General features: G+C 44.4%; 1 protein-coding gene across 1 annotated transcript in view; it reads right to left on the bottom strand.

The window, feature by feature from the left end:
- snapc2 (small nuclear RNA activating complex, polypeptide 2) overlaps window positions 1-24,147 on the bottom strand; it is a 58,561-nt gene that overhangs the window by 32,869 nt on the left and 1,545 nt on the right. The window contains exons 2-3 of the mRNA XM_059974922.1: window positions 14,451-14,672; window positions 14,042-14,161 (exon numbers count right to left, since the gene is read on the bottom strand). Of these exons, the coding sequence (XP_059830905.1) occupies window positions 14,042-14,161; window positions 14,451-14,657 (327 nt within the window). The 5' untranslated portion in view covers window positions 14,658-14,672. The remainder of the gene's footprint in view (window positions 1-14,041; window positions 14,162-14,450; window positions 14,673-24,147) is intronic.

Raw genomic sequence — 24,147 nt, 5'->3', positions numbered from 1 at the left:
TGACGCCCTGACCAGTCAGGTAACTATCAACTTTCTCTTCAATACCATGGTCTTAGTCTCCACAGCAATTTGTGGCAGAGCATTCCACAGATTAACTACACTCTGGCTGAAAGAAATTCCTCCTTACCTCTGTCCTAAAAGGATCGCCCTTCAATTTTGAGGCTGTGTCCTTTAGTTCTGGATACACCCACCACAGTATTCATCCTTTCCACATCCAATTTATCTCGCTCTTTCAATGTTCAGTAGTTTTCAATGAGATCCACTCGCATTCTTCTTAAATTCTAGTGAGTATAGGCCCAAACCTGCAAAGCGCTCCTCATTTGTTAACCCCTTCATTCCCAGAATCATCCTTGTGAACCTCCTCTGGACTCTCTCCAATGACAACACATCTTTTCTGAGATATGGGGCTCAAAACTGTTCACCTTACTCCGTGTGGCCTCAACATTATCTCCTTGCTTTTATATTCTATTCCTCTTGAAATGAATGCCAACACTGCATTTGCCTTCTTTACAACAGATTCAACCTGTAAATTAACCTTCTGGGAGTCTCACACGAGGATTCCAAAGTTCCTCTGGACCTCTGATGTTTGAACCTTCTCCCCATTTAGATAATGCACTTCTGTTCTTTTTACCAAAATGCATTATCATACATTTCCCAACACTGTATTCCATCTGCCACTTTTTTGTCCATTCTTCAAATCAATCTTAAGTCCTGCTGCAATTGCATTGCTTCCTCAGCACTACCTACCCCTCCACCTACCTTTGCATCATCCTCAAACTTTGCCACAAAGCCATTAATTTCATTATCCAAATCACTGACAAACCAGGTGAAAAGTAGCGGTCCCAATGGACTAGAATCAAGTGATTCTTGAAATATCATAATCAATGCATCTGCTATCATTCCAGTAACCTCTTTCAGAACTCTGGGACATAGTCCATCTGCTCCAGGTGATCCACCTCAAGACCTTTCAGTTTGCCCAGCACTTTTTCCTTTGTAATAGCAATGGTACTCACTCCTGCTCCCTGACACTCATGGAGCTCTGGCACTCTGCTTCTGACTTCCACAGTGAAGACTGACACAAAGTTCTTATTAAGTTCATCTGCCATTTCTTTGTCCTCCATTACTACCTCACCAGCATCATTTTCCAGTCATCCAAATTCAACTCTCACCTCCTTTTTATTCTTTAACTGAAAATACTTGTAGTACCCTGCTTTATATTATTGGCTAGTTTGCCTGAATATTTAATCTTTTTCTTTCTTATAGCTTTCTTAGTTGGTTTTTGTTGGATTTTAAAAACTTCCCAATCATCCAACTTCCCACTCACTTTTACTACATTAAATGCCCTTTCCTTGGCTTTGATACAGTCCTTAACTTCCCGTCAGCCATGGTTGCCTAGCCCTGCCATTTAAGAACAACTTCTTCTGTGCAGCACATCTATCCTACGTCTTGTGGACTAGTCCCAGAAACTATAGCTACCTCTGTCCTGCCATCATCCCTACCAGTATCCCCCGCCAATCTACAAACCCCATTTCCAGAAAAGTTGGGATATTTTCCAAAATGCAATAAAAACAAAAATCTATGATATGTTAATTCACATGAACCTTTATTTAACTGACAAAAGTACAAAGAAAAGATTTTCAATAGTTTTACTGACCAATTGTATTTTGTAAATATACACAAATTTAGAATTTGATGGCTGCAACACACTCAACAAAAGTTGGGACAGAGTTAAAATAAGATTGTAAAGTGCACAGAATATTCAAGTAACCACGAGGAAATCCGCAGATGCTGGAAATTCAAACAACAACACACACAAAGTACTGGTGGAACACAGAATTTAGACGGTTGATGTCCCGTCGGCAATTAGTGTCCTGACAAAGGGTCTCAGAGTGAAACGTCGACAGTACTTCTCCTACAGATGCTGCCTGGCCTGCTGTGTTCCACCAGCATTTTGTGTGTGTTGATATTCAAGTAACACCGGTTTGGAAGACTCCACATTAAGCAGGCTAATTGGTAGCAGGTGAGCTATCATGACTGGGTATAAAAGTAGCATCCATCAAAGGCTCAGTCTTTGCAAGCAAGGATGGGTCGTGGCTCACCCCTTTGTGCCAAAATTCGTGAGAGAATTGTTAGTCCATATATGTCAAACTCAAGGCCCACGGTGGAATTATCTTTGGCCCGCGAGATAATATCTAATTACTATTAAAGCTGGCCCCAGTAATCGAAGCGCCTATGGCGTACGATATGGCTAATGCTGAGTTTATTCAGGTACCAGGTTTTCAGGGTTTTTAGTGTTTATTCGGTTTCCCTGGTTTATTTCCTGAATATCATTAATGAATAAATGTTTTTTCTATTAGAGCTGGCCCGCCGGTATATTGCATGCACCACTAATACTACAAATCCCACAATGCACTGCCAGTGCATTGCTCGCGCTTGCCTTACTCTCTCATCAGCATCCTTATGGCGCTAGTCACATGTGGTCAACTTTCAGCTATCCCTCACCCCAAAAATGGCTGAACGAAAGGTGGACTTTGAAAACGGGTTTTCAAGGCAGGTGGGAGGCAGAGTATATGTTCACAGATATAAAGGGCAAACCTGTTTGTCTTGTGTGCGGAGACGGTGTGGCTGTAATTAAAGAATATAACGTAAGACGACACTATGAAACGAAACACCACGACAAATACAAGCATCTGGACAAGAAACAGAAGCCCGCGATGTGCGGTCAAAAGAGTGGATTGGTGGGCAGGATCCGGGAGAAGATGCGGGAGGAAAACGGCGCAGGTGAGCTGACAGCTTATCACTGCATCATACACCAGGAATCGTTGTGTGGCAAAGCCTTGAAAATGGAACATATAATGAGCACCATAACACGAGCAGTTAACTTCATAAGAGCCAAAGGTTTAAATCACCGCGAGTTCAAGTCGTTTCTGGAGGAGTTGGGTTCAGAATATAATGATTTGCCCTATCACACAGAGGTGCGATGGTTAAGCCAAGGAAAAGTGCTGAAAAGATGTTTCGAGTTGCGTGAGGAGATCTGTCAGTTCATGGAAAGCAAAGGGAAAGACACAACAGAGCTCCGGGATAAAAAGTTGCTTTGTGAAATGGCATTTCTGTGTGACATCACGAGCCATCTCAATGCGCTCAACCTGCAGCTTCAGGGGCGGGGTCGTGTGATCACGGACATGTACGCTGCAGTGAGGGCTTTTAAAACTAAGCTGCGCCTGTGGGAGACGCAGATGCAGCAAGAAAACTTGAGCCATTTTCCGTGTTGCCAAACTATGAAAGAGCAGGTTTCTACCGCAGTGTTCCCACGTGCAAAGTTTGCTGAAAAACTTAGCATACTTGGTGCCGACTTCACACGGCGATTTGCCGACTTTGAAGCCCAAAAAAGCAGGTTTGAACTGCTCAGTAATCCATTTGCAGCTGATGTGGAAAGCGCACCAACCAACATACAAATGGAGCTGATTGAACTCCAATGTGGTGACACGCTCAAGGCAAAGTATGACTCTGTGGGCGCTACACAGTTTCTACGTTCCATTCCCAACACAATGCCCCAGCTGCGTACCCAAGCTGCTCAAATGCTCTCTATGTTTGGCAGCATATATCTGTGTGAACAACTGTTCTCTTTGATGAAGATAAACAAAACATCACACAGGAGTCATCTTTCTGCTGAACACCTTCACTCAATTCTGAGGATTTCCTCAGCTCAGAGCCTGACTCCAAACATTGATGAACTTGCATCCAAGATGAGATGCCAAGTATCTGGCTTAGACTAGTGTGAATCACAGAGTGTTGGCCTGTGGAAAAATGTTTTCATTAGAAATTACTCCGGAAAAGCTGCAGATAAAGCCATAAGAAATAAATGCAACTGATTTTTTATTTATTTAATGTTCAATGTTGTTTTTGTAGGCAATAACCTAAGCTTTGTTAGTTCCAGGTTAATATGTGTAATAAATTCATTTCAATAAGTTTTGCAATAAACGCTGAACCAGTCCGGCCCTCCACTTGTACGGATTTTTTAATTTTGGCCCACTGTGTATTTGAGTTTGACACCCCTGTGTTAGTCAGTTCAAAAGGACCATTTACCAACACAAGATTGCAGAGAATTTAGGTTTTTCAACATCTACAGTACATAATATTGTGAAAAGATCCAGAGAATTCAGAGACATCTCAGTGCATAAAGGGCAAGGTTGGAAATCACTGTTGAATGCGCGTGATCTTCGAGCCCTCAGGTGGCACTGCCTAAGAAACCGTCATGCTACTGTGACAGCTATAGCCACCTGGGCTCGGGAGTAGTTCGGAAAGCCATTGTCACTTAACACAGTCTGTCACTGCATCCAGAAATGCAACTTGAAACTGTATTATGCAAGGAGGAAGCCATACATCAACTCTATGCAGAAACGCCGGTGAGTTCTCTGGGCCCGAGCTCATCTCAGATGGACCAAAAGACTGTGGAACCGTGTGCTGTGGTCAGACGAATCCACATTTCAGCTAGTTTTCGGAAAAAAACGGGCGTCGAGTTCTCCGTGCCAAAGATGAAAACGACCATTCTGATTGTTATTAGCAAAAGGTGCAAAAGCCAGCATCTGTGATGGAATGGAGGTGCATCAGTGCCCACGGCATGGGTGAGTTGCATGTATGTGAAGGTACCATTGACTCTGAGGCGTATATTAGGATTTTAGAGAGACATATGTTGCCATCAAGGCGACGTCTCTTCCCGGGACGTCCATGCTTATTTCAGCAGGACAACGCCAGACCACATTCTGCACGGGCTACAACAGCGTGGCTTTGTAGACACAGACTGCGTGTGCTTGACTGGCCTGCTGCCAGTCCAGATCTATCTCCTATTGAAAATGTATGGCACATCATGAAGAGGAGAATCAGACAACAGAGACCACGGACTGTTGAGCAGCTGAAGTCTTATATCAAGCAAGAATGGACAAAATTTCCAATTGCAAATCTACTACAATTAGTATCTTCAGTTCCAAAACAATTAAAAAGTGTTATTAAAAGGAAAGGTGATGTAACACAATGGTAAACATGCTTCTGTCCCAACTTTTGTTGAGTGTGTTGCAGCCATCAAATTCTAAATGTGTGTATATTTACAAAATACAATTAAGTTGGTCAGTAAATCTATTGAAAATCTTTTCTTTGTACTCTTGTCAGTTAAATAAAGGTTCACGTGAATTAACATATCATAGATTTTTGTTTTTATTGCATTTTGGAAAATATCCCAACTTTTCTGGAAATGGAGTTTGTACTTGGGCAACCTCATCTCTCATGCCTCTGTAATTCCCTTTATTCCATTGTGATAATGATACATTTGAATTATTCTTCTCCCTCTCAAATTGCAGTATGAATTCAATCATATATCGATCACTGCCTCCCAGCTATTCTGGATTTAATGCTGTGCAATGAATCAGAATTGATTAGAGAGCTTGTGGTAAAGGAACCCTTAGGGACCAGTGATCATAGTATGATAGAATTCAACCGGCAATTTGAGAAGAAGCTAAATTCAGATGTACAGTATCTATAAAAAGTATTCACCCCCTCCCCCCGGAACTTTTAATGTTTTATTGTATTACAAAATTACAAATACGTAACACTGTGGTTAAGATTTTACTACTAATGTTGTAGGATATTTCATTTAATGGCTTTCTATAGAAGCAATGTATTCTGCAGGTACCAGTTTGGCTACTATTAAAGATAAGGGGTTGTGACGTTCATGCTTAGAAATGTTGTGTCCTCTAATCAGGATGATGGAATTGGGGCAAGGTTCTAGAGGACACTGGGTGGAGAGGTTTTGTAACAGACACTGAGGTGGCCCAAGGTCTTTCTGGTGGGAGATGGAGAGAGAAGCAGCTCGAGAGAACCGCCCATAGGATTCGATCCAACTGGAATGGGTGATTTGATGGAGTTCAAGAAGAAGAATCCTACCAATGATCAGTGAATAGAAGTTGTCGCCATGAGTACACCAGGCACATCAGCTTTTGTAAGATTTGAGCTCTAACCTGTGCACATTTGACTGTTTTAATTATGATGGGCCATTTTGTTTTTTTTCTTTTTTTCTTCTTTAGTAATGGTTTGATTAAGTTAACATTCATAAATAAACTTTCTTTATAACTGTATGTCATGTATAGTCTGTTATTTCTTGCCAACAGATGATTGCATGGGGGCAGTAATAACATAGTATTCAGACAGATCAGGGTTCAGGTAAACAAAACATCCCAACCTCCTGGGTTTGGTGGGACCCAAGTCATATCAACCCTAGACATATGGAGTTTGAGAAAGGTGACTTTCTCACCTTTGAGTCCGCTGGCTGTTAGTGAGCACCTAACGATCTGCATCTCCAGGGACACCCGGTAAAAAGGGTTTTCAAACATAAAACACAAAATGATTCATTCCCCCTTAATATAACACACCAAATTACAGACTTACTGAATATCCCTTGGAGTACAGTTAAGTCAATCATCAAGAAATGGGACAAGTGAGGGAGGACACCAAAAGACCTATGACAACCCAGGAGGAGTTACAAGCTTCAGTGTCTGAGATGGGAGAGACTGCATGTACAACTATTGCCCAGATGCTTCACCAGTTGCAGCTTTATGGGAGAGTGGCAGAGAGAAAACCACCGTTGAAAAAAAACTCTCAGGAAATCTCAGCTAGAGTTTGCCAGAAGGCATGTGGGAGATTCCAAAGTAAGCTGGAAGAAAGTTCTATGTCTAATGAAACCAAAGTTGAGGTTTTTGACCATCAGACTAAATGCTGCATTTGGCAAAACCAAATACTGCACATCATACTATGAGGCATGGTGGTGGCTACATTGTGCTGTGGGAATGCTTCACAGCACTGGAAGGCTTGAGAAGGTCAAGGGTAAAATGAATGCAGCAGAATACAGGGAAATTGTGAAGGAAAACCTGATGCAGACTTCCAGAGAACTGTGACTTGGGAGATTTGCTTTTCCAGCAAGACAATGACCCCAAGCATAAAGCCAAAGCCACACAGGACTGGCTTAAAGCAACAAAATTAATGTGTTGGAGTGACCAAATCTCAATCCAATTGAGAATTTGTGGTTGGACTTGGAAAGGGCTGTTCACTTACTATCCCCATGCAATCTGACAGAGCTTGAGCAGTTTGGTAAAATAAACATTGCAGTCCCCAGATGTACAAAACTGATAGAGTCCTATCCACACAGACACAAGGCTGTAATTGCTGCCAAAGGTGCATTGATTAAATATGGACTTGAAGGGAGTGGAGTGAGTAATTATGCATCAATTATTTTGTGTGTTATGCTTGTAATTAATTGAGATCACTTTGTAGAGATCTGTTTTCACTTTGACACAAAAGTGTCTTTTTCTGTTGATTAGAGTCAAAAAAGCCAAATTAAATCCACTGTGATTTAATGTTGTAAAACAATAAAACATGAAAACTTACAAGTGGGTGAATCCTTTTTAAAGGCACTGTATCAGTATTACAGTGGAGTAAGGGGAATTACAGAGGCATGAGAGAGGAGCTGGCCAAAATTGATTGCAAAAGAATACTGGCAGGGATGATGGCAGAGCAATTCTGGAAGCAATTCAGAAGGTACATGATATATACATCTCAAAGAGGAAGAAGTATTCTAAAGGTAGAATGGCACAACTGTGGCTGACAAGATAAGTCAAAGCCAACATAAAAGCCAAAGCAAGGGCATATAATAGAGCAAAAATTAGTGGGTAATTGGAAGATTAAAAGCAACAGAAGGCAACTATAAAAATCATGAAGAAGGAAAAGATGGAATACAAAGGCAATAATATTAAAGAGAAGTTTCTTCAGATATATAAAAGTGTAAAAGAGAGGTGAGAGTGGATATTGGACTATTGGCAAAACAGTAATTGGGGACAAGGAAATGGCTGACAAAATGAATAAGCATTTTACACTATTCTACACTGTGGGAGACTCTAGCAGAATGCCAGAATTGAACTGTCAGGGCAGAAGTGTGTGAAGTTGCCATTACTATGGAGAAGGTTCTTGGGAAACCAAAAGGTCTGAAAGTAGATAAATCGCATGGACTGAATCACATACACCCCAGAGTTCTGAAGATGTGGCTGAAGAAACTGTGGAGGCATTAGTAACGATCTTTCAAGAATCAGTGATTTTGCCATGCAGACATTGTTCTGTGGGACTGGAAAATTGCAAATGTCACTCCATTCTTCAAGAAGGGAGAGAGGCAGAAGGAAACTATAGGCCAGTTAGTCTAATTTCAGTGTTGGGGAAATTGTTGGAGTCGATTATTAGGGATGTGGTTCAGGATATTTGGATGCACATGATAAAATAGGCCAAAGTCAGCATAGTTTCCTTAAAGAAAAATCTTGCTTGTGTTACGAATGTGCCACAACTCTGAGGGGCCGAAGGGTACAAAGTAGCCCCCCCCTTTTTGAGAATCGCAAGATCGCTATTAATTCGGGTCTGGGACCCAGGAAATGAAGAGAGAATCCTCAAGGTTTTGGAATGTGTTCTGGCCTCAGCAAGACAAAGCCATGGATAACGGCTATTGTCTCTTGGAGACGGAATTGTGTATTGAGTACTGTACTATTCATTGAAGCCCTCAGGGGACGACCAGCGTGAGCTGGTTGAGGGATTGCATCATCCCAACCTGACTGACATCTGAGACCCCATGAGTAAGGATAAAAGAGGGTCTGGGGAACAACCCCTTATGACGCACCAGGAGAAACGCTAGAAATCCCGTGACAGCGTTTAATAGCGACAGCCGGTGGGGGGCTCGCGTGCGTCCTTTCCCTTTGCCTGGGATTGGGGCCTTACCACGGAAGAAGATTTAGCTAAAGGAAAGACCACACCAACGGAACTCTCGAAGGATCGAAATCATAAAAAGGAAAAGCTGGCAAGTTTCTAAGAATCTCTCTCTTGACTCCAACCAAAGGCTGCAGCCTGAATGAACTGAGTGACTTTTATATTTCCATCGGACAATACATTATCCCCTAGACAACGATAGAGCTCATTTCTTATTGATTATTATTATTCCCGCACTTTTAGATTTAGTATTGACAACATATATTATCTGTATGTTTGCATTGATATTATTTTTGTGTATTTTTACTAATAAATACTGTTAAAAATAGTACCATCAGACTTCAACAGACTTCTCTATCTTTGCTGGTAAGTGACCCAGTTACGGGGTTCGTAACACCTGACAAATCTGTTGAAATTCTCTGAAGAAATAACAGGCAGGATAGACAAAGAAGAATCAGTTGATATTGTATACTTGGATTTTCAGAAGGCCTTTGACAAGGTGCCACACATGAGGCTGCTTAACACATTAAGCGTCCATGTTATTACAGGATAGATACTAGCATAGATAAAGCATTGGCTGATTGGCAGGAGGCAAAGAGTGGGAATAAAAGGAGCCTTTTCTGCTTGGCTGTCAGTGACTAGTGGTGTTCCACAGGGGTCTGTATTGGGACTCATTCTTTTTACATTTTACAGGTCAATGATTTGGATGTCAGAATGATGGCTTTGTAGCCAAGTCTGCAGACAATATGAAGATAGGTGGAGGGGCAGGTAGTTTTGAAGAAGTAGCGAGGCTACAGAAGGGACTTAGGTAGGTACAGTGTTGGAAAGTATATGGTCATGCGCTTTGGTAGAGGAAATAAAAGCAGAGACTATTTTCTAAATCGAGATAAAATACAAAACCCTGAAGTGCAAAGGGACTTGGAATAAGGATGCAGTTGTCAACAAACTATATTCAATCTCTGAAGTGCCTTGGCCCTTGAAGAGTGAATTGCCTAGATTGTATATCAAGTACATTACTCTCTGAGGTCATGCAGGGCATGAGAAACACACTGAACAAGACTGGAACAATCTGACTGATGGGAAGTATAAAATAAGAGGCACAGATGAAATAAGTATTAAAGTCTTTCTCCCAGGGTGAGGAAATAAAATACTCGAGGGTACAGGTTAATGGTAAGAAGGGTAAAGCTTAAAGATGAATGAAGCAAGTTTTTCTTTTACATAGAGTAGTAGGTGTCAGGAACTGTCTGCCAGGGGAGGTGATAGAAGATGATACAACAGCAATGTTTAAGAGACGTTCAGAGATGCGCGTGAACAGGCAGGGAATTTAATGGAAGGAGACTGATGGGATTAGTTTAATTTGGCAGGATGGTCAACACAGACATTGTTGGATGCAGGGCCTCCTTCTGTGTTGTAATTTGTTTTCTGTGTTAAATTAATACCGTCTGCTCTTCATTTTTTGCCATGCGGACAAGATTCTTGATTTCTACCTAACAATGCCTCCTAAAATTTTGTAATCCCCCTTCAGATCCCTCCCAACCACCAGTTCTTCACAAACCTTTCCACTCACTCCTCATAACTAAAATATTCCATCCTGGCAGATCTTCTCACTCTCTCCAGTACAACCACATCCTTACTGGTGCGGTGACAATAATTGGAAATAATATTCCAGCTGTGAGTGAATAGTTGACTGAGAGCTTCTTGCACTCGTGCACTATGCCCCAGCTAATGAAGGTCGGCACCCCAAGCCTTCTTCAGCACTCTATCAATCTGTGCTGCCACCTTCAGGGACCTTTAAAATTACACATCAAAATCCTTCTGTGTTTGGGACAGTTTGCAGACCTCATCACAAAAACAGCACTGTAAGAAATTAACTGACAACCAAGCAAAGTTGGTAGTAAAGAATGAACGATTGCAAATGACTTTAACCTTCATGAAGAGTGGGCAAATGAAATACCCTGGCAGATTAATTACCAAGCTTGACTACCACGTAGTCCCACTTCTGCTGTAGCTAACTCATTAATTTCAATTTGTGCCTTTGTTTTCCTGTTTCATTATGAATGCTTTATAACTTTGTTCTCTAAAATTCACTATTGCTATTAAACACTGTTCAAAAATGGAATTCTGTTGCACAATTTTGTAGACCATCTGTTACACAACTCTCTCTCTGTTCACCGTTTCCTGTCCCTCCTCCACACTAGCTGGTCTATGACAGAAGTGTGATTACTGTACTTTGCAGTCACTATTTTTTATTTGCCAGTAAGTCACTGACCTAACTGCTATTTTTGCATCTCCCTAACTGTTCTTGAATCGAGGAGAGAAATAACAGTCAACTGACCCATGGAAGTGAAACTAAATGTGGACCAGGTCCGGCTGGGTCAAGAGACTGAAGGGGTTACAGTGCCGCTATTGCAGCTCAAATTGTTTGGATTTCAATCCCATCATTTTCTGTAAGGAGTTTGGACATCCACCCTGTGGAGTGCATGGTCTTTACTGGGTGTTCCAGTTTCCTCCCACAGTGCAAAGATATACCGGTTGGGAAGTTAATTGGTCATTGTAAATTGTCCCATGAGTAGGCTAGTGTTAAATTAGAGATTGCTGGGTGGCACGGTTCGAAGGGCTGAAAAGGCCCATTCTGCACTGTATCTCAGTGAATAAATACATTTATGAAGTAGACTGCTGTTGCAATAATTTTGCAGCAGCACAGTTCCTGTTACTCTGACTGGATTGTTCTTTTACTCCCAGATCTACCTTCTCACAGATTAGGATGGTAAATCACTGGAATTCTCTCCTCCTAGAGAACTCTGGAGAGTAAAATATGCTAAAGAACAGTTGTGTAAAATTAGAGAATTAAGGGCACAAGTGACGAATCCTGCATCAAAATACAAGGGTAAGAATATCCCAATCCTGCTTCTGTTTCCCAAGGTGTATAATTACTTGAACTGAAGATTTCCAATCACCAGAATAGAATTTGAACTCACTAACCTGCCCTCTTTCTTAAGACTCACAGCCCTAACCTCTGGGTTCAAATATTCCGATTCCCCAGGACACCAGATGTGCCCGGGTGCCAAGGAGAAATGGCACCCCATCACAGCACTGCTGGCAATATCCCACAAAACCTTCTCTCTTTCTCCAATCATTTGCCTCAAGTTTGCAAGGTGTGCTACAGCCCTAAAGTTGGGGTTCTGATATTAGTTCCAATCCCAATTCTCTCAGTAGATGGCTCTACTCATGGTACATGTACCATCAAGAGATGGTACATGCTGAAATCTGAAGAACATTGAAGGAACATTGGAGGAACTCAAGTACATCAGGGAGTCTCTATGGAAGGACACTGGCAGTCAACGTTTTATTTTGAGATGCTAAAACAATCCAGGTGAAAGGTCTTGACTCACAGCCCTCCAAAGATGTCGCCTGATCAGATGAGTTCCTCCAGCATTTTGTGTACGGCTGTACCTATGTTCAAATGAGCAACTAGACCATTCAGCATCCATTCCAAATTTCAGCCCAGTCACTAGGGAACCCGGGCAGAGGGCAGAAAGCAGTGCCTTCAGGGCACACAGTTGGAGCAGTGCCATTAACAGCAGCGTTCCCCAGTCACTAGAGACGGAAATAATGTAGTAAGTGGAAAATCTCAGAAAATGACAAAGACTCCACAGATCTCCACCTCATTTTGCCTGCCGCAGATGCTGCCTGACCTGTATGAGTACTTACGTTAAATGTAATATCACCGTAGATGCTGCATATACAAATTTAAATCAGGAAACCATCAGCAGGGAGGGAGGGAGAGAGGGAGAGAGAGAGAGAGAGAGAGGGAGAGAGGGAGAGAGGGAGGGAGGGAGAGAGGGGGAGGGAGAGAGAGAGAGAGAGGGGGAGGGAGGGAGAGAGAGAGGGGGGAGGGAGGGAGAGAGGGGGAGGGAGAGAGAGAGAGAGAGGGGGAGGGAGGGAGAGAGAGAGGGGGGAGGGAGGGAGAGAGGGAGAGAGGGAGAGAGAGAGAGAGAGAGGGAGAGAGGGAGAGAAGGAGGGAGGGAGAGAGGGGGAGGGAGAGAGAGAGAGGGGGAGGGAGGGAGGGAGAGGGAGAGGGAGAGGGAGAGGGAGAGGGAGGGAGGGAGAGAGAGAGAGAGAGAGAGAGAGAGAGAGAGAGAGAGAGAGAGAGAGCGCGCTAATGTTTTGGGTTGACAGGATTTTAAATTATGATTAGGCTGAACCATCTACAGACCACCTGTATTATTTTTGGTGCAGACACAGAAATATCTGCCAGACAACACTCTCTCTGACATTCTCCTGTTTTCCTTCACTCTCCACAACGACTGGCCTCCCAGAATCTGTTTGATCTCATGCATCCTACAAGCATGCAAGATCTGCTGCACAACAGTAAAGGCAGCTACAATAATGCACACAATGTCCCCATTCACAGCCTGACTCCCTCCCACCTGTCCACTGACCCAATCCAAATGTCATCATCCCTTTTCGTCAGAATGATATCCAGCACAGCACCCTCCACAGGACAGGACAGTGGTGCAGAAGGTACTGCCTCACAATTCCAGTGGCCTGGCCAAGCCAAGCTTCCTTTAAGGTGTCCCTTAAGAAATATATTTAGCCAGAGGGTGATGAATCTGTGGAATTCATTGCCACAGACAGCTGTGGAGGCTAGTGGATTGGGAATATTTAAGGCAGAGACTGATGTACCTGATATTTGTGTGCAGTGGAGGTGATGGGAACGTGGGGACCAGTGTAAATGGGTGAATGAATGGTTGATGGCCAGCACCGATTATTCTATGGGCCCAAGGGCTTGTTTCCGTGTTCTTTATTTTATTTCTGCAATCACTTAGGATTATGACCCAACACCCACATTCCCCAGAGGCCAGCCAGCAGGGATTCTAACCCGTCCTCTCCCTCCACCCAAGGCTGAGCACCCACCTCTGGAATTCTTGAAGACTCATTCCAGCTTCGCTCCCCATGCTGGACTGTCTCTGTTTCCCCACAGTTTCAAATCCTGTCCCAAAGGCACTTCTTCAGTCTCACTTCCTCCTGACTTTTCCCTCGGCCTCACTCCCTACCTGACCTTCCCCTTGGCCTCACTCTCCACCTGACCTTTCCCTCAGCCTCAGTCCTCACTCCCCGGCCCAGTGACACTCCCCACTGCCTCACTTTTTGTCCTGGGAATTCTTTGCATGTCGCAAGCCCAGCCTCTTTCCCACTGCCGTCCCCCCACACCCAACTCAACGTTCTGCGCCTGGTTTGGAGTCCTCACCTGCAATGGGGCACGCAGTTGCTGCTGCCTGCGCCTCTGTTCCTGCAGCTGCTGGCTGTAGACCTTCTGGATGGCACTGCGAGTCGACCTCTCCTTCAGTCTCTCCACATAGGCAGCCACCTGTGGGGTGCAGGAGCAGTGAGAGATGGCTGGCACCATCGGGGGTCGCGCCGGGGTGATGCAAGGCGAGGGGTGCACAGCTGAAAGGAGGAGGAGTGTGCTGGGATACACAATAGGCAGAGGGGAGCAGATGGGGAAGGGATACACGTAGGGGGAAGGGGAGCTGGAGGGGGTGGAGTGACACCGTGGGGTAGGGTGTGTGTGGGGGGATTGAGAGGATGGGGTATTGCTGCGGGGACAGAGTGGAGGTGAGGATAGGAAGCAGACAGAATGCCCACTGGACACCCACTTCCTGTGGACTGTGGTTGGGCATGGCCAGTTCGATGGGCAGTAGGTCGATCTCCCGGGCCGCGCTCTGCTTGCGCAGGAGCCTCAGTAGCAGCCGTCGCTCCTTCTCGCTCCATTCGTCACACTCAGCCTCACTGTCCAGGGCCGCCGCCTCCCTTTCCACACCGTAACGGCGGGGGACGGCACGGACTCTCGCGGGCGGCTTCATCACCTCGCGGGTAATCTGCAGACAAATAGTGGTGGGTTAGGTTACCACAGCAAGATGGGGATGGGGGGGGGGGTCAATGGCACGAGGGAGGAGCAGTGGGCTGGGCATGCATCCTTGAGGTGCGCGTGTTGTATATCAGTGAGATGGAGATGTTACTTCTGCTCTGCACAGACTGTGGTCTCCTTATGAGAAAGTCAAGCAGCCAGTTGCAGAGGAAGGTACAGAGGCCCAGGTATTGGAGCTTGTTGATTAGAACTGAGGGTACGTATGTGTTGAATGCTGAGCTGTAATCAATAAACAGCAGCCTGGCGTAATTGCTACTATTGTCCGAGGCTCCTCCAATGATTACTGGCTACTGGACCTCCAGCTTCCCTCTCCTGAAGTCTGCCGGTTCCTTAGTCTTATTGACATTGAGTGAGAGTGCTGTTATGACACCACTCAGCCAAATCTTCAATCTCCCTCCTGTATGCTGATTCATCACCACCTTTGATACGGCCCACAACAGTGTTGCAGCTGTACAGTCATAGGTAGAAAGCAAGTACAAGGGGCTAGGTACACAACTCTGCGGTGCTCCTGCGCTGATGGAGATTGCGGAGGGGATGTTTTTGCCAATGCAAGTGTAAGGGGGAGAGGTGGAGGGGAAGGATAGTTGAAGGGGCATTGCCGGGATTTAAAGTAGGGGTTGCTGAGGGGAGCCCAAGGCCAGGGAGAGGAGTGTGAGGGGAGGGGGAACTGGGAGGGTGTTAGGATTGTGTTGAATGCTGAGCTGTAATCAATAAATAGCAGCCTGGCGTATTGTCCAAGGCCGAGTGGAGAGCCAGTGAAACTGTGGCAATAGGCAAAGTGCAGAGAGTACAGGTCATTGCTGAGGCAGGAGTTACACTTCTTCACAGTGGATGTGAGTGCCATTGGGCGACAGACACCTTGCCCTGCTCCCTTTTTGAGCAGGTGGAAACCTCCGACTGCAGCAGTGAGATTGAGGCTACATCCACACTACGCTGGATAAATCTGTAACCGAAGCTTTTTCTCTTCGTTTTTATCCTCTGTCCACACTAAAACAGTGTTTTCGTCCCCCAAAGCCAGAGCTTTTCAGAAACGCTTTCCAGGGTGGGTATTTTTGAAAACACTGTTCGGGCAGATCAGTGTGGACGGGGTAACCAGAGACTTTTGAAAACACTGTCAGACGGCAGCGCGCTATTTCATTGTTTTCTTGAACGCAACCTAACAATTTCAGAACAGACGGCAAAGAGACTGAAGCCAGAAGAGTTAGAAATGTACTCACCAAATACTTTGACCCATAAATTACTGAATAAATAAGTATACTCACTTTGCCCTGTTTTCCGTCCTTGCTCGTATGAAGGTGGTTTACCTATTTATGCAAGTACTTCTCTGACAATAGATGTGTAACAGCCTAATGTAACATTTTATGGAAATACAAGATAACACTGATGCAGACATGTTTTATACATTTAACAAGGTGCTTTATTAATGCAACAGAGTTAGTCAGTTTTTCAATGTTCGTCGTCAGCCGGGTCATACTGTCCGTGAATTCCCTGTTGGTTGCCGCCGTACGCTCCAGTATTTGTTTTTTTTACTTTTAAGTTCTCCTGCATGAGAGCCAACAGCTGTCTGTCGTTTTAAGTTTGTCTAGTCTGTAACTACACAAACGCGCACTTTTATGGCGAGATTCAACACCAAACATGTCGCTTGTTTTCGGTAGATGTGTCCTGTGCATGTGGAGGTGGTGAAGATTCGCCGAAATCTCCGTTTCAGTGTGGATAGGGATATTTTCAAAAATGCATAGTGTGAACGCCTATCGTTTTTACGCGAAACTGGCGTTTTCAAAACTATCTGGTCTAGTGTGGATGTAGCCTGAAAATGTCCTTGTACGCTCCTGCTGGTTGGTTGGCATGGGTTTTCGGAGTCCTACCAGGTACAGCATCAGGGCCTGACGCGTTGTGAGGGTTCACCCTTTTGAAAAGTGTCCTGATGTCAGCTGCTAAGACTGAGATCACAGGGTCGCCAGACGCTGCAGTGATTGGCACAGGATGGAGTTTTATTCTCCCTTTTAAAGTGTGCATAAAAGGTGTTGAGCTCACCTCAGAGTTAGGTTCCACTTTGTAGGAAGTAATAATTACAATCTGTCAGAGTTCATGGGCATCTGATTCTGCCTCTCATGTCAGTTGGAATTGATTTTTTTTTTGCTTTTAAGAAAGCCTTCTGTAGGTTGTACCTGAACTTCTTGTATAGCTTTGGATGACTGGTCTTGAATACCACAGATCTAGCGCTCAGCACATTATAAATCTCGTGGTTCATCCATGGCTTTTGATTTGGGTATGTCGGGTATGTTCTTGAAGGCACGCACACATGCACACAGATATTGGTGAAGTCGATGACAACTGTGGCGTATTCTTTAAGACTTGATGATGAATCCTGAATATTGTCCAGTCCACTGAAACAAAGCAGTCCTGTAAGCACTCCTCTGCCTCCCTTATCCATACCTGCTTTAGCCTTTGATTGGACTTTGCAAATTGTGGGCATGGGATGGCACAAAGATAGCGATCCAGCACGTGGGGTCCTCTGGTTCCACTGGGGATACGTTGGTGCTAGTTGTTCAGGGACTTCTTCAAGCTGGCCTGGTTGAAATCCCCCATAATGACAGTGAGTGCGCCATTTCATGCCTGATGATTACATTGCTTAGTTCTTCCGGAGCCTGAGGTACACCGCCAGCAGGATGATGGCGGAAAAGTCCCTAAGCAGTTAAAATGGATGACGTTGACCATTAGATGACCCGGGATGGGTGAGCAGGAGAGACAAACTGCCACATCTGTGCACCACGATATGTTAATCCACCACCTCTGACTGTAAAAGGCAGTGCAGACCTGTGTTTGGGAAGAACGGTGAAGCCAACAGGCTGCAACTGCAGCACCTTGTCCGAAGTTACAGTTGTGAGGTGTTTCCATAAAGCAGAATAACTGTCGTCCCTGACATTAATCTAGTACTGCAATCATGCTCTCAGATATTCAATTTTTTTTTCCTGAGACCGTACATTCGCCAGGATAGTCGGGGGTGGAATTTTATTTTCCCCAGACCGTACATTCGCCAGGATAGTCGGGGGTGGAATTTTATTTTCCCCAGACCGTACATTCGCCAGGATAGTCGGGGGTGGAATTTTATTTTCCCCAGACCGTACATTCGCCAGGATAGTCGGGGGTGGAATTTTATTTTCCCCAGACCGTACATTCGCCAGGATAGTCGGGGGTGGAATTTTATTTTCCCCAGACTGTACATTCACCAGGATAGTTGGTAGTAGAAATCTGAAGCCTCCATATTTCAATGAAACTTCTGGACAGGCAAGACATTCCCTGCTTTCACTTTTTAAAAGGGAGAACTGAACTGAAAGCCAGTCTGCAACCTTCATCAGTTTTGGGTTGGGGGAGAAGGTGATCAAGGGGTTGCGGGTGGGAGGAGAGGAGACAGTATGGACAGAATGGACTGTTGATGAGAGCCATTACCAGGATGAGGAGATTGAGGGGGAAGGGGAGAGGTGAAGGGACAGGTTGTTGAGGTAAACCCAAGGCCAGGGGATGGAGGGTGAGGGGAAGGGGGAAGAAGTGGACAGAGGGGTTGTTGAGCACAGCCCGCAGCCATGAGAAGCAGGGTGAGGAGAAGGGGGAGGGGGGAGATAGACAGAAGGAGGAAAGGGGGGGACAAGGATTTGAAAGGGGTTTTGCCAAGGTTAGATGGGTTCGGTGCAGACTTAAGGGGCCGAATGGCCTACTTCTGCACCTATTGTCTATTGTCTAATGGAGTGTAAAGGGTGTGACGGGTTCTGTGTCAGGATTTGAAGGGGTAACAGAGTGGAGTTGTTGCTGAGGAGAGCCCATGGCTAAGGGGAGGGTGAATGCAAAGTTCAAAGTAAAATGTATTATCAGAGTACATACAACCCTGAGACTTTTCTGGGGGCACACTTAGCAAGTTGTTGAACAGTAACTGTAAACAGGATCTGTAAACTATATACAAACTGTAAACCTAGATAACAAATAAATAGCTTTAAATAAGGATCATGGAATAACAACAGAAAAGAGTCATTAAATGAGTGTAGTTATCCCCTTTTGTTCATCAGCCTGATGGTTGAGGGGTAACTGTTCTTGAACCTGGTGGTGTGCACCAGGAAGACTGGAATGCTGCCTGCCTTTTTATCGCTGCTGAGATCACTCTGGAGAGAGGAAACTGCCTTTTATCCCGGGTGAGATCACTATGCTATGGAGAGGGAGAATGTTGCCTAGGTTTCCTGCCTTTTGGGTGTGGATTTGAACTGTGCAGTTTGTTTTTAGTTTTATGGGTTTTTTGTTTTCTATATTTTTCACCCAATCTTTCTCATTTTTTTAATGTGCATGGTAGGGGGATTTTGGAGGCCAATGTACCTGTTCCATTCTTGTTTGTGTTTTTTTGTGGGGAGGAGGGATTTGGGGGTTGATGATCGTGCTGCCTCTCTTTTCTTTCTTGGTTTCACGGCTATGTGGAGAAGGATTTCAGAGTTGTATACTTTGATAATAAATGAATCTTTGAACATGTACCTTCTACCTGATTGCAGCAACAGGAAAAGGGCATGGCCTGTGTGGTGAGGATCTTTGATGGCGGATGCTGCTTTTTTATGGCAACGTTTCATGTAGCTGTCTCAACAGCTGGGAGAGTTTTACCCATGACGTACTGGACCAAATCCACTACCTTTTGTAGGGTTTTCTGCTCAAAGGCATTCTCCTACCAGGTGTTCCCATACTAGGCCGCAATGTAGGCGGTCAGCAAACTTTCTACCGCACATCTATAATAGTTTGCCAAGGATTTGGATGACATGCTGAATCTCTGCATGCTCCCAAGGAAGTCGAGGCACTGCAGTTCTTTCCTCACAATGGTATTTAAATGACAGGTCCCCTGTGATAGCGATACCCAGGAATTTAAAATTACTGACCTGTCCAATTCTGCTCTTCCAATGATTACTAGCTCATGGACCTCTGGTTTCCCTCTCCTGAAGTCTACCAGTTCCTTAGTCTTATTGACATTGAGTGAGAGTGCTGTTATGACACCACTCAGCCAAATCTTCAATCTCTCTCCTGTATGCTGATTCATCACCACCTTTGATACGGCCCACAACAGTGTTACAGCTGTACTAAGCCACACAGTCATAGGTGGAAAGCAAGTGCAACAGGGGGCTAGGCACACAACTCTGCGGTGCTCCTGTGCTGATGGAGATTGCAGAGATGTTTTTGCCAATGCGAGTGAGTGTAAGGGGGAGAGGTGGAGGGGAGGGGTAGTTGAAGGGGCATTGCCAGGATTTGAAGTAGTAATGGAAGGGTTGTTGAGGGGAACCCGAGGCCAGGGGGAGGAGGGTGAGGGGAGGGGGAACTGGGAGGGAGGAAGGTGGAAGGACTAATAGAAAGTGTGAGGGGAGGGGTAGTTGAAGGAGGAATTGCTGGGTTTGAAGGTAGTAACAGAGAGGATACTGATATGAGCCCACAGCCAGGAAGGGTGAAGGGTGGTTGAGTAGAAAGGGGCGAGGATGGAGGGGAGGAGTACAATTACTAAGGAGAAGATTCTTAGGAAACTGGAAGAATTGAAGGTAGATAAGTCACCTGGACCAGATGGTGTACACCATAGGGTTCTTAAGAGGTGACTGAAGAGACTGTGGAATGATCAGTAACAATCTTTCAAGAATCAATGGTCTGGAATCGGTCCAGAAGACTGGAAAATTGCAAATGTCACTCCACTCTTTAAGAAGGGAGAGAGGCATTAGAAACTATAGGCCAGATAGTCTGAACTCAGTGTCTGGGAAGATGTTGGAGTTGATTATTAAGGATAAGGTCACAGGGTACATGGAGGCACATAATAAAATAGGCCATAGTCAGCATTGTTTCCTCATGGAAAAATCTTGCCTGACAAATCTGTTCAAATTCTTTCAAGAAATAGACAAGAGGATAGACAAAGAAGAATTGGTTGAAGTTGTGTACTTGGATTTTCAGAAGGTGCCACACATGAGGCTGCTTAACAAGTTACGAGTTCATGTTATTACAGGAAAGATACTAACATAGATTCCTACAAAGCGAAACCCAGTAGTATGAATTACCAAATGAACTCAATGTTGCACAGTTTGAAAGGGAGAACATGACTACAGCTGTGAAGATCCCTGCTGCACCTAATGACCCTGTGATCTCTGTCTCAGAGGCTGATGTTAATCTGTCTTTAAATAGAGTGAACCCTCACAAGGCAGAAGGTCTCGACGGAGTACCCAGTAAGGCTCTGAACACCTGTGCCAACCATCGAGCGGGAGTATTCAAGGACATTTTCAACCTCTCACTGCTATAGGCAGAAGTTCCCATTTGCTTCAAAAGGGCAACAATATACCAGTGCCAAAGAAGAATATTGTGGGCTGCCATAACGACTATCACCTAGTAGCAATGACACCAACAGTGATGAAATGGTTTGAGAGGTTGGTTATGACTAGACTGAACTCCTACCTCAGCAAGGACCTGGACCCACTGCAATTTGCCTATAGGTCAATGGCAGACACAACCTCCATGGCTTTAGACCACCTAGACAACACAAACACCTACCAGGATGCTGTTCATCGACTATAGCTCAGCATTCAATACCATCAATCCCACAATCCTGACTGAGAAGTTGCAGAACCTCAGCCTCTGTATCTCTCTCTGCAATTGGATCCTTGACTTCCTAAATGGAAGACCAGTCTGTGCGGATTGTTGCTAACATATCCTCCTTGCTGACGATCAACACTGTACACCTCAGGGGTGTGTGCTTAGCCCACTGCTCTACTCCCTCGACACCCATGACTGTGTGGCTACGCAGAGTTCAAATACCATCTACAAATTTTCTGGTGATACAACCCTCATTGGTAGAAGCTCAGGTGGTGACGAAAGGAACGTAAAGGAGTGAGATATGCCAACTAGTGGAATGGTGCCTCAGCAACAACCTGGCACTCAACGTCAGTAAGACGAAAGAGCTGATTGTGAACTTCTGGAAGAGTAAGACGAAGGAACACATACCAATCCTCATAGGGATCAGAAGTGGTGAAAGTGAACAGCTTCAAGTTCCTGGGTGTCAATATTTCCGAGAATCTAACCTGGTCCCAACAGATTGATGTAGTCGGTTATCCGCGAGGGATTGGTTCAGGGACCCCTTGCGGATACCAAAGTCCCTTATTCAACATATCTCAATGTGGTGGACCTTAGGACCCAGCGGAACCCCAGACCTTATTTAACTGTGGACATTAGGACCCGGCTGCGGAGCTCTGAATCCGCAGTGTTTGTTTACAAAAATAATCACGATCCCAATTGAAAATAAAGTGGAATTAATAAAGTGATCGGAAAGAGGTGAAACACCATCGGTCATTGGAAAAGTGTTAGGCTAAAGTTGGTCAACGAATGGAACAATTTTAAAGGATAAAGTGTGAAAGGCCCTGCCCCGATGAAAGCTACAATTATTACTAAGCAACACAGTGGTTTAATTATTGGGTTTTGGGGTTTTGGGTTTTTGATCCTCCACATCCACCCAACATGATGGAGAGTGCACTTGGGGGCAATCTGTCACTGGATCGAACTTGGGAACTTTTGTTCCCGAGCCTGGCGCTGAAATATACGTTCTTAGGTGTTTTATATGCATAGAAAGATAAAATATATACTAGATACTAAGACAAACATTTGACTAACAGACACTAAATAATACTGGATGTACCTATTCCGACTTAGTAAGAGAACTTAGGATTTTTTTCGATCCCGATCCACGATAACCTACGCACATATACCTCCTGTATACTTTAAATCTCTAGATTATTTATAATACCCAATACAATGTAAATGCTATGTAAAATAGTTGTTATACTGCATTGCTCAGGGAATAATGACAAGAAAGAAGTCTGTACATGCTCGAACAAGTGCTGAGAGAGCACTTCTGGGTTTTCTCGATTTGCGGTTGGTTGAATTCATGCAAGCGGAACTCGCGGATAAGGAGGGCCAACTGTAGTCATAAAGAAGGCAAGATAGCAGCTCTCCTTCATTAGTTTAAAGTGATTTGGCATGTCAACAAATACACCCAAAAACTTCTATAGTTGTACAGTGGAGAGCATTCTGACAGACTGCGTCACTGTCTGGTAAGGAGGGATTACTGTACAGGACTGAAAGAAGCTGCAGCAGGTTGTAAATTTAGTCAGCTCCATCTTGGGCTCTGGCCTACAAAGTACCCAGGACATCTTTAGGGAGTGGTGTCTCAGAAAGGTAGCATCTATTATTAAAGTCCTCCAGCACCCAGAGCATGCCCTTTTCTCAGTGTTACCATCAGGTAGGGGGTACAGAAGCCTGAAGGCACACACTCAGAGATTCAAGAACAGCTTCTTTCCCTTTACCATCTGACTGGACTGGACTTTGAAGCTTTGGACACTACCTCACTTTTTTTAATATACAGTATTTCTATGCTTGCACATTTTTAAATAATCTATTCAATATATGTCATTGATTCACTTGTTCATTTATCATTATATATTTTTTTCTCTCTACTACATTATGTATTGCATTGAACTGCTGCTGCAAAGTTAACAAATTTCACGTCACATGCAGTTGATAATAAAACCTGATTCTGATTCTGAAAACAGTGGCTGATTGGCAGGAGGCAAAGAAAGGGAATAAATGGAGCCTTCCTTTATTGGGTGCCGGTGACCAGTGGTGATCCACAGATGTCTGTGTTGGGACTGATTTTTCAATATTATATGTTAATGATTTGGGTGATGGAATTGATGGTTTTGTAGCAAATTTTACAGACGATATGAAGATAGGTGGAGGACAGGTAGCTTTGAGGAAATAGAGAGGCTACAGAAGGATTTAGACAGATTAGGAGAATGGACAGTGAAGTGGTACAGTGTCAGGAAATGAGGACTAGAATACAAAAGCAAGGATGTAATGTTGAGACTTTATAAAGCAATGGTGAGGCCTCACTTGGAATATTGTGAGCAGTTTTGGGCCCCTCTTAGAAAGGAATGTGCTGAAACTGGAGAAGGTTCAAAGGTGGCTCACAAAAATCATTCCAGGATTAAACAGCTTATCAAATGAGAACCATTTAATGGTTCTGAGCTTGTATTCACTGGAGTTCAGATGAATGAGGTGTGACCTATTTGAAACCTATCGAATGGTGAAAGGCCTTGATAAAGTGGATGTGCAGAAAATGTTTCCTATGGTGGGAGAGTGTAAGACCAGCCTCAGAATAGAGGGGTGTCCTTTTAGAATAGAGATGAGGAGGAATTTATTTAGCCAGAGCGTGGTGAGACTGTGGATTCCTTCGCACAGGCAGGTGTGGAGGCCACATTTTTTTAAGGGAGATGTTGTTAGATTCTTGATTGGTCAAGGCATGAAAGGATACGGGGGAAAACAGGAGATTAGGGCTGAAAGGACCGGCCACGATGAAATGGCAGAGCATACTCGATGGG

Source organism: Hypanus sabinus, chromosome 7 (assembly GCF_030144855.1).
Source record: "Hypanus sabinus isolate sHypSab1 chromosome 7, sHypSab1.hap1, whole genome shotgun sequence".
NCBI classification, from domain to species: domain Eukaryota; kingdom Metazoa; phylum Chordata; class Chondrichthyes; order Myliobatiformes; family Dasyatidae; genus Hypanus; species Hypanus sabinus.
The sequence above is the reverse complement of the archived record's forward strand: the minus strand, read 5'-3'. Positions and strand labels throughout refer to the sequence as shown.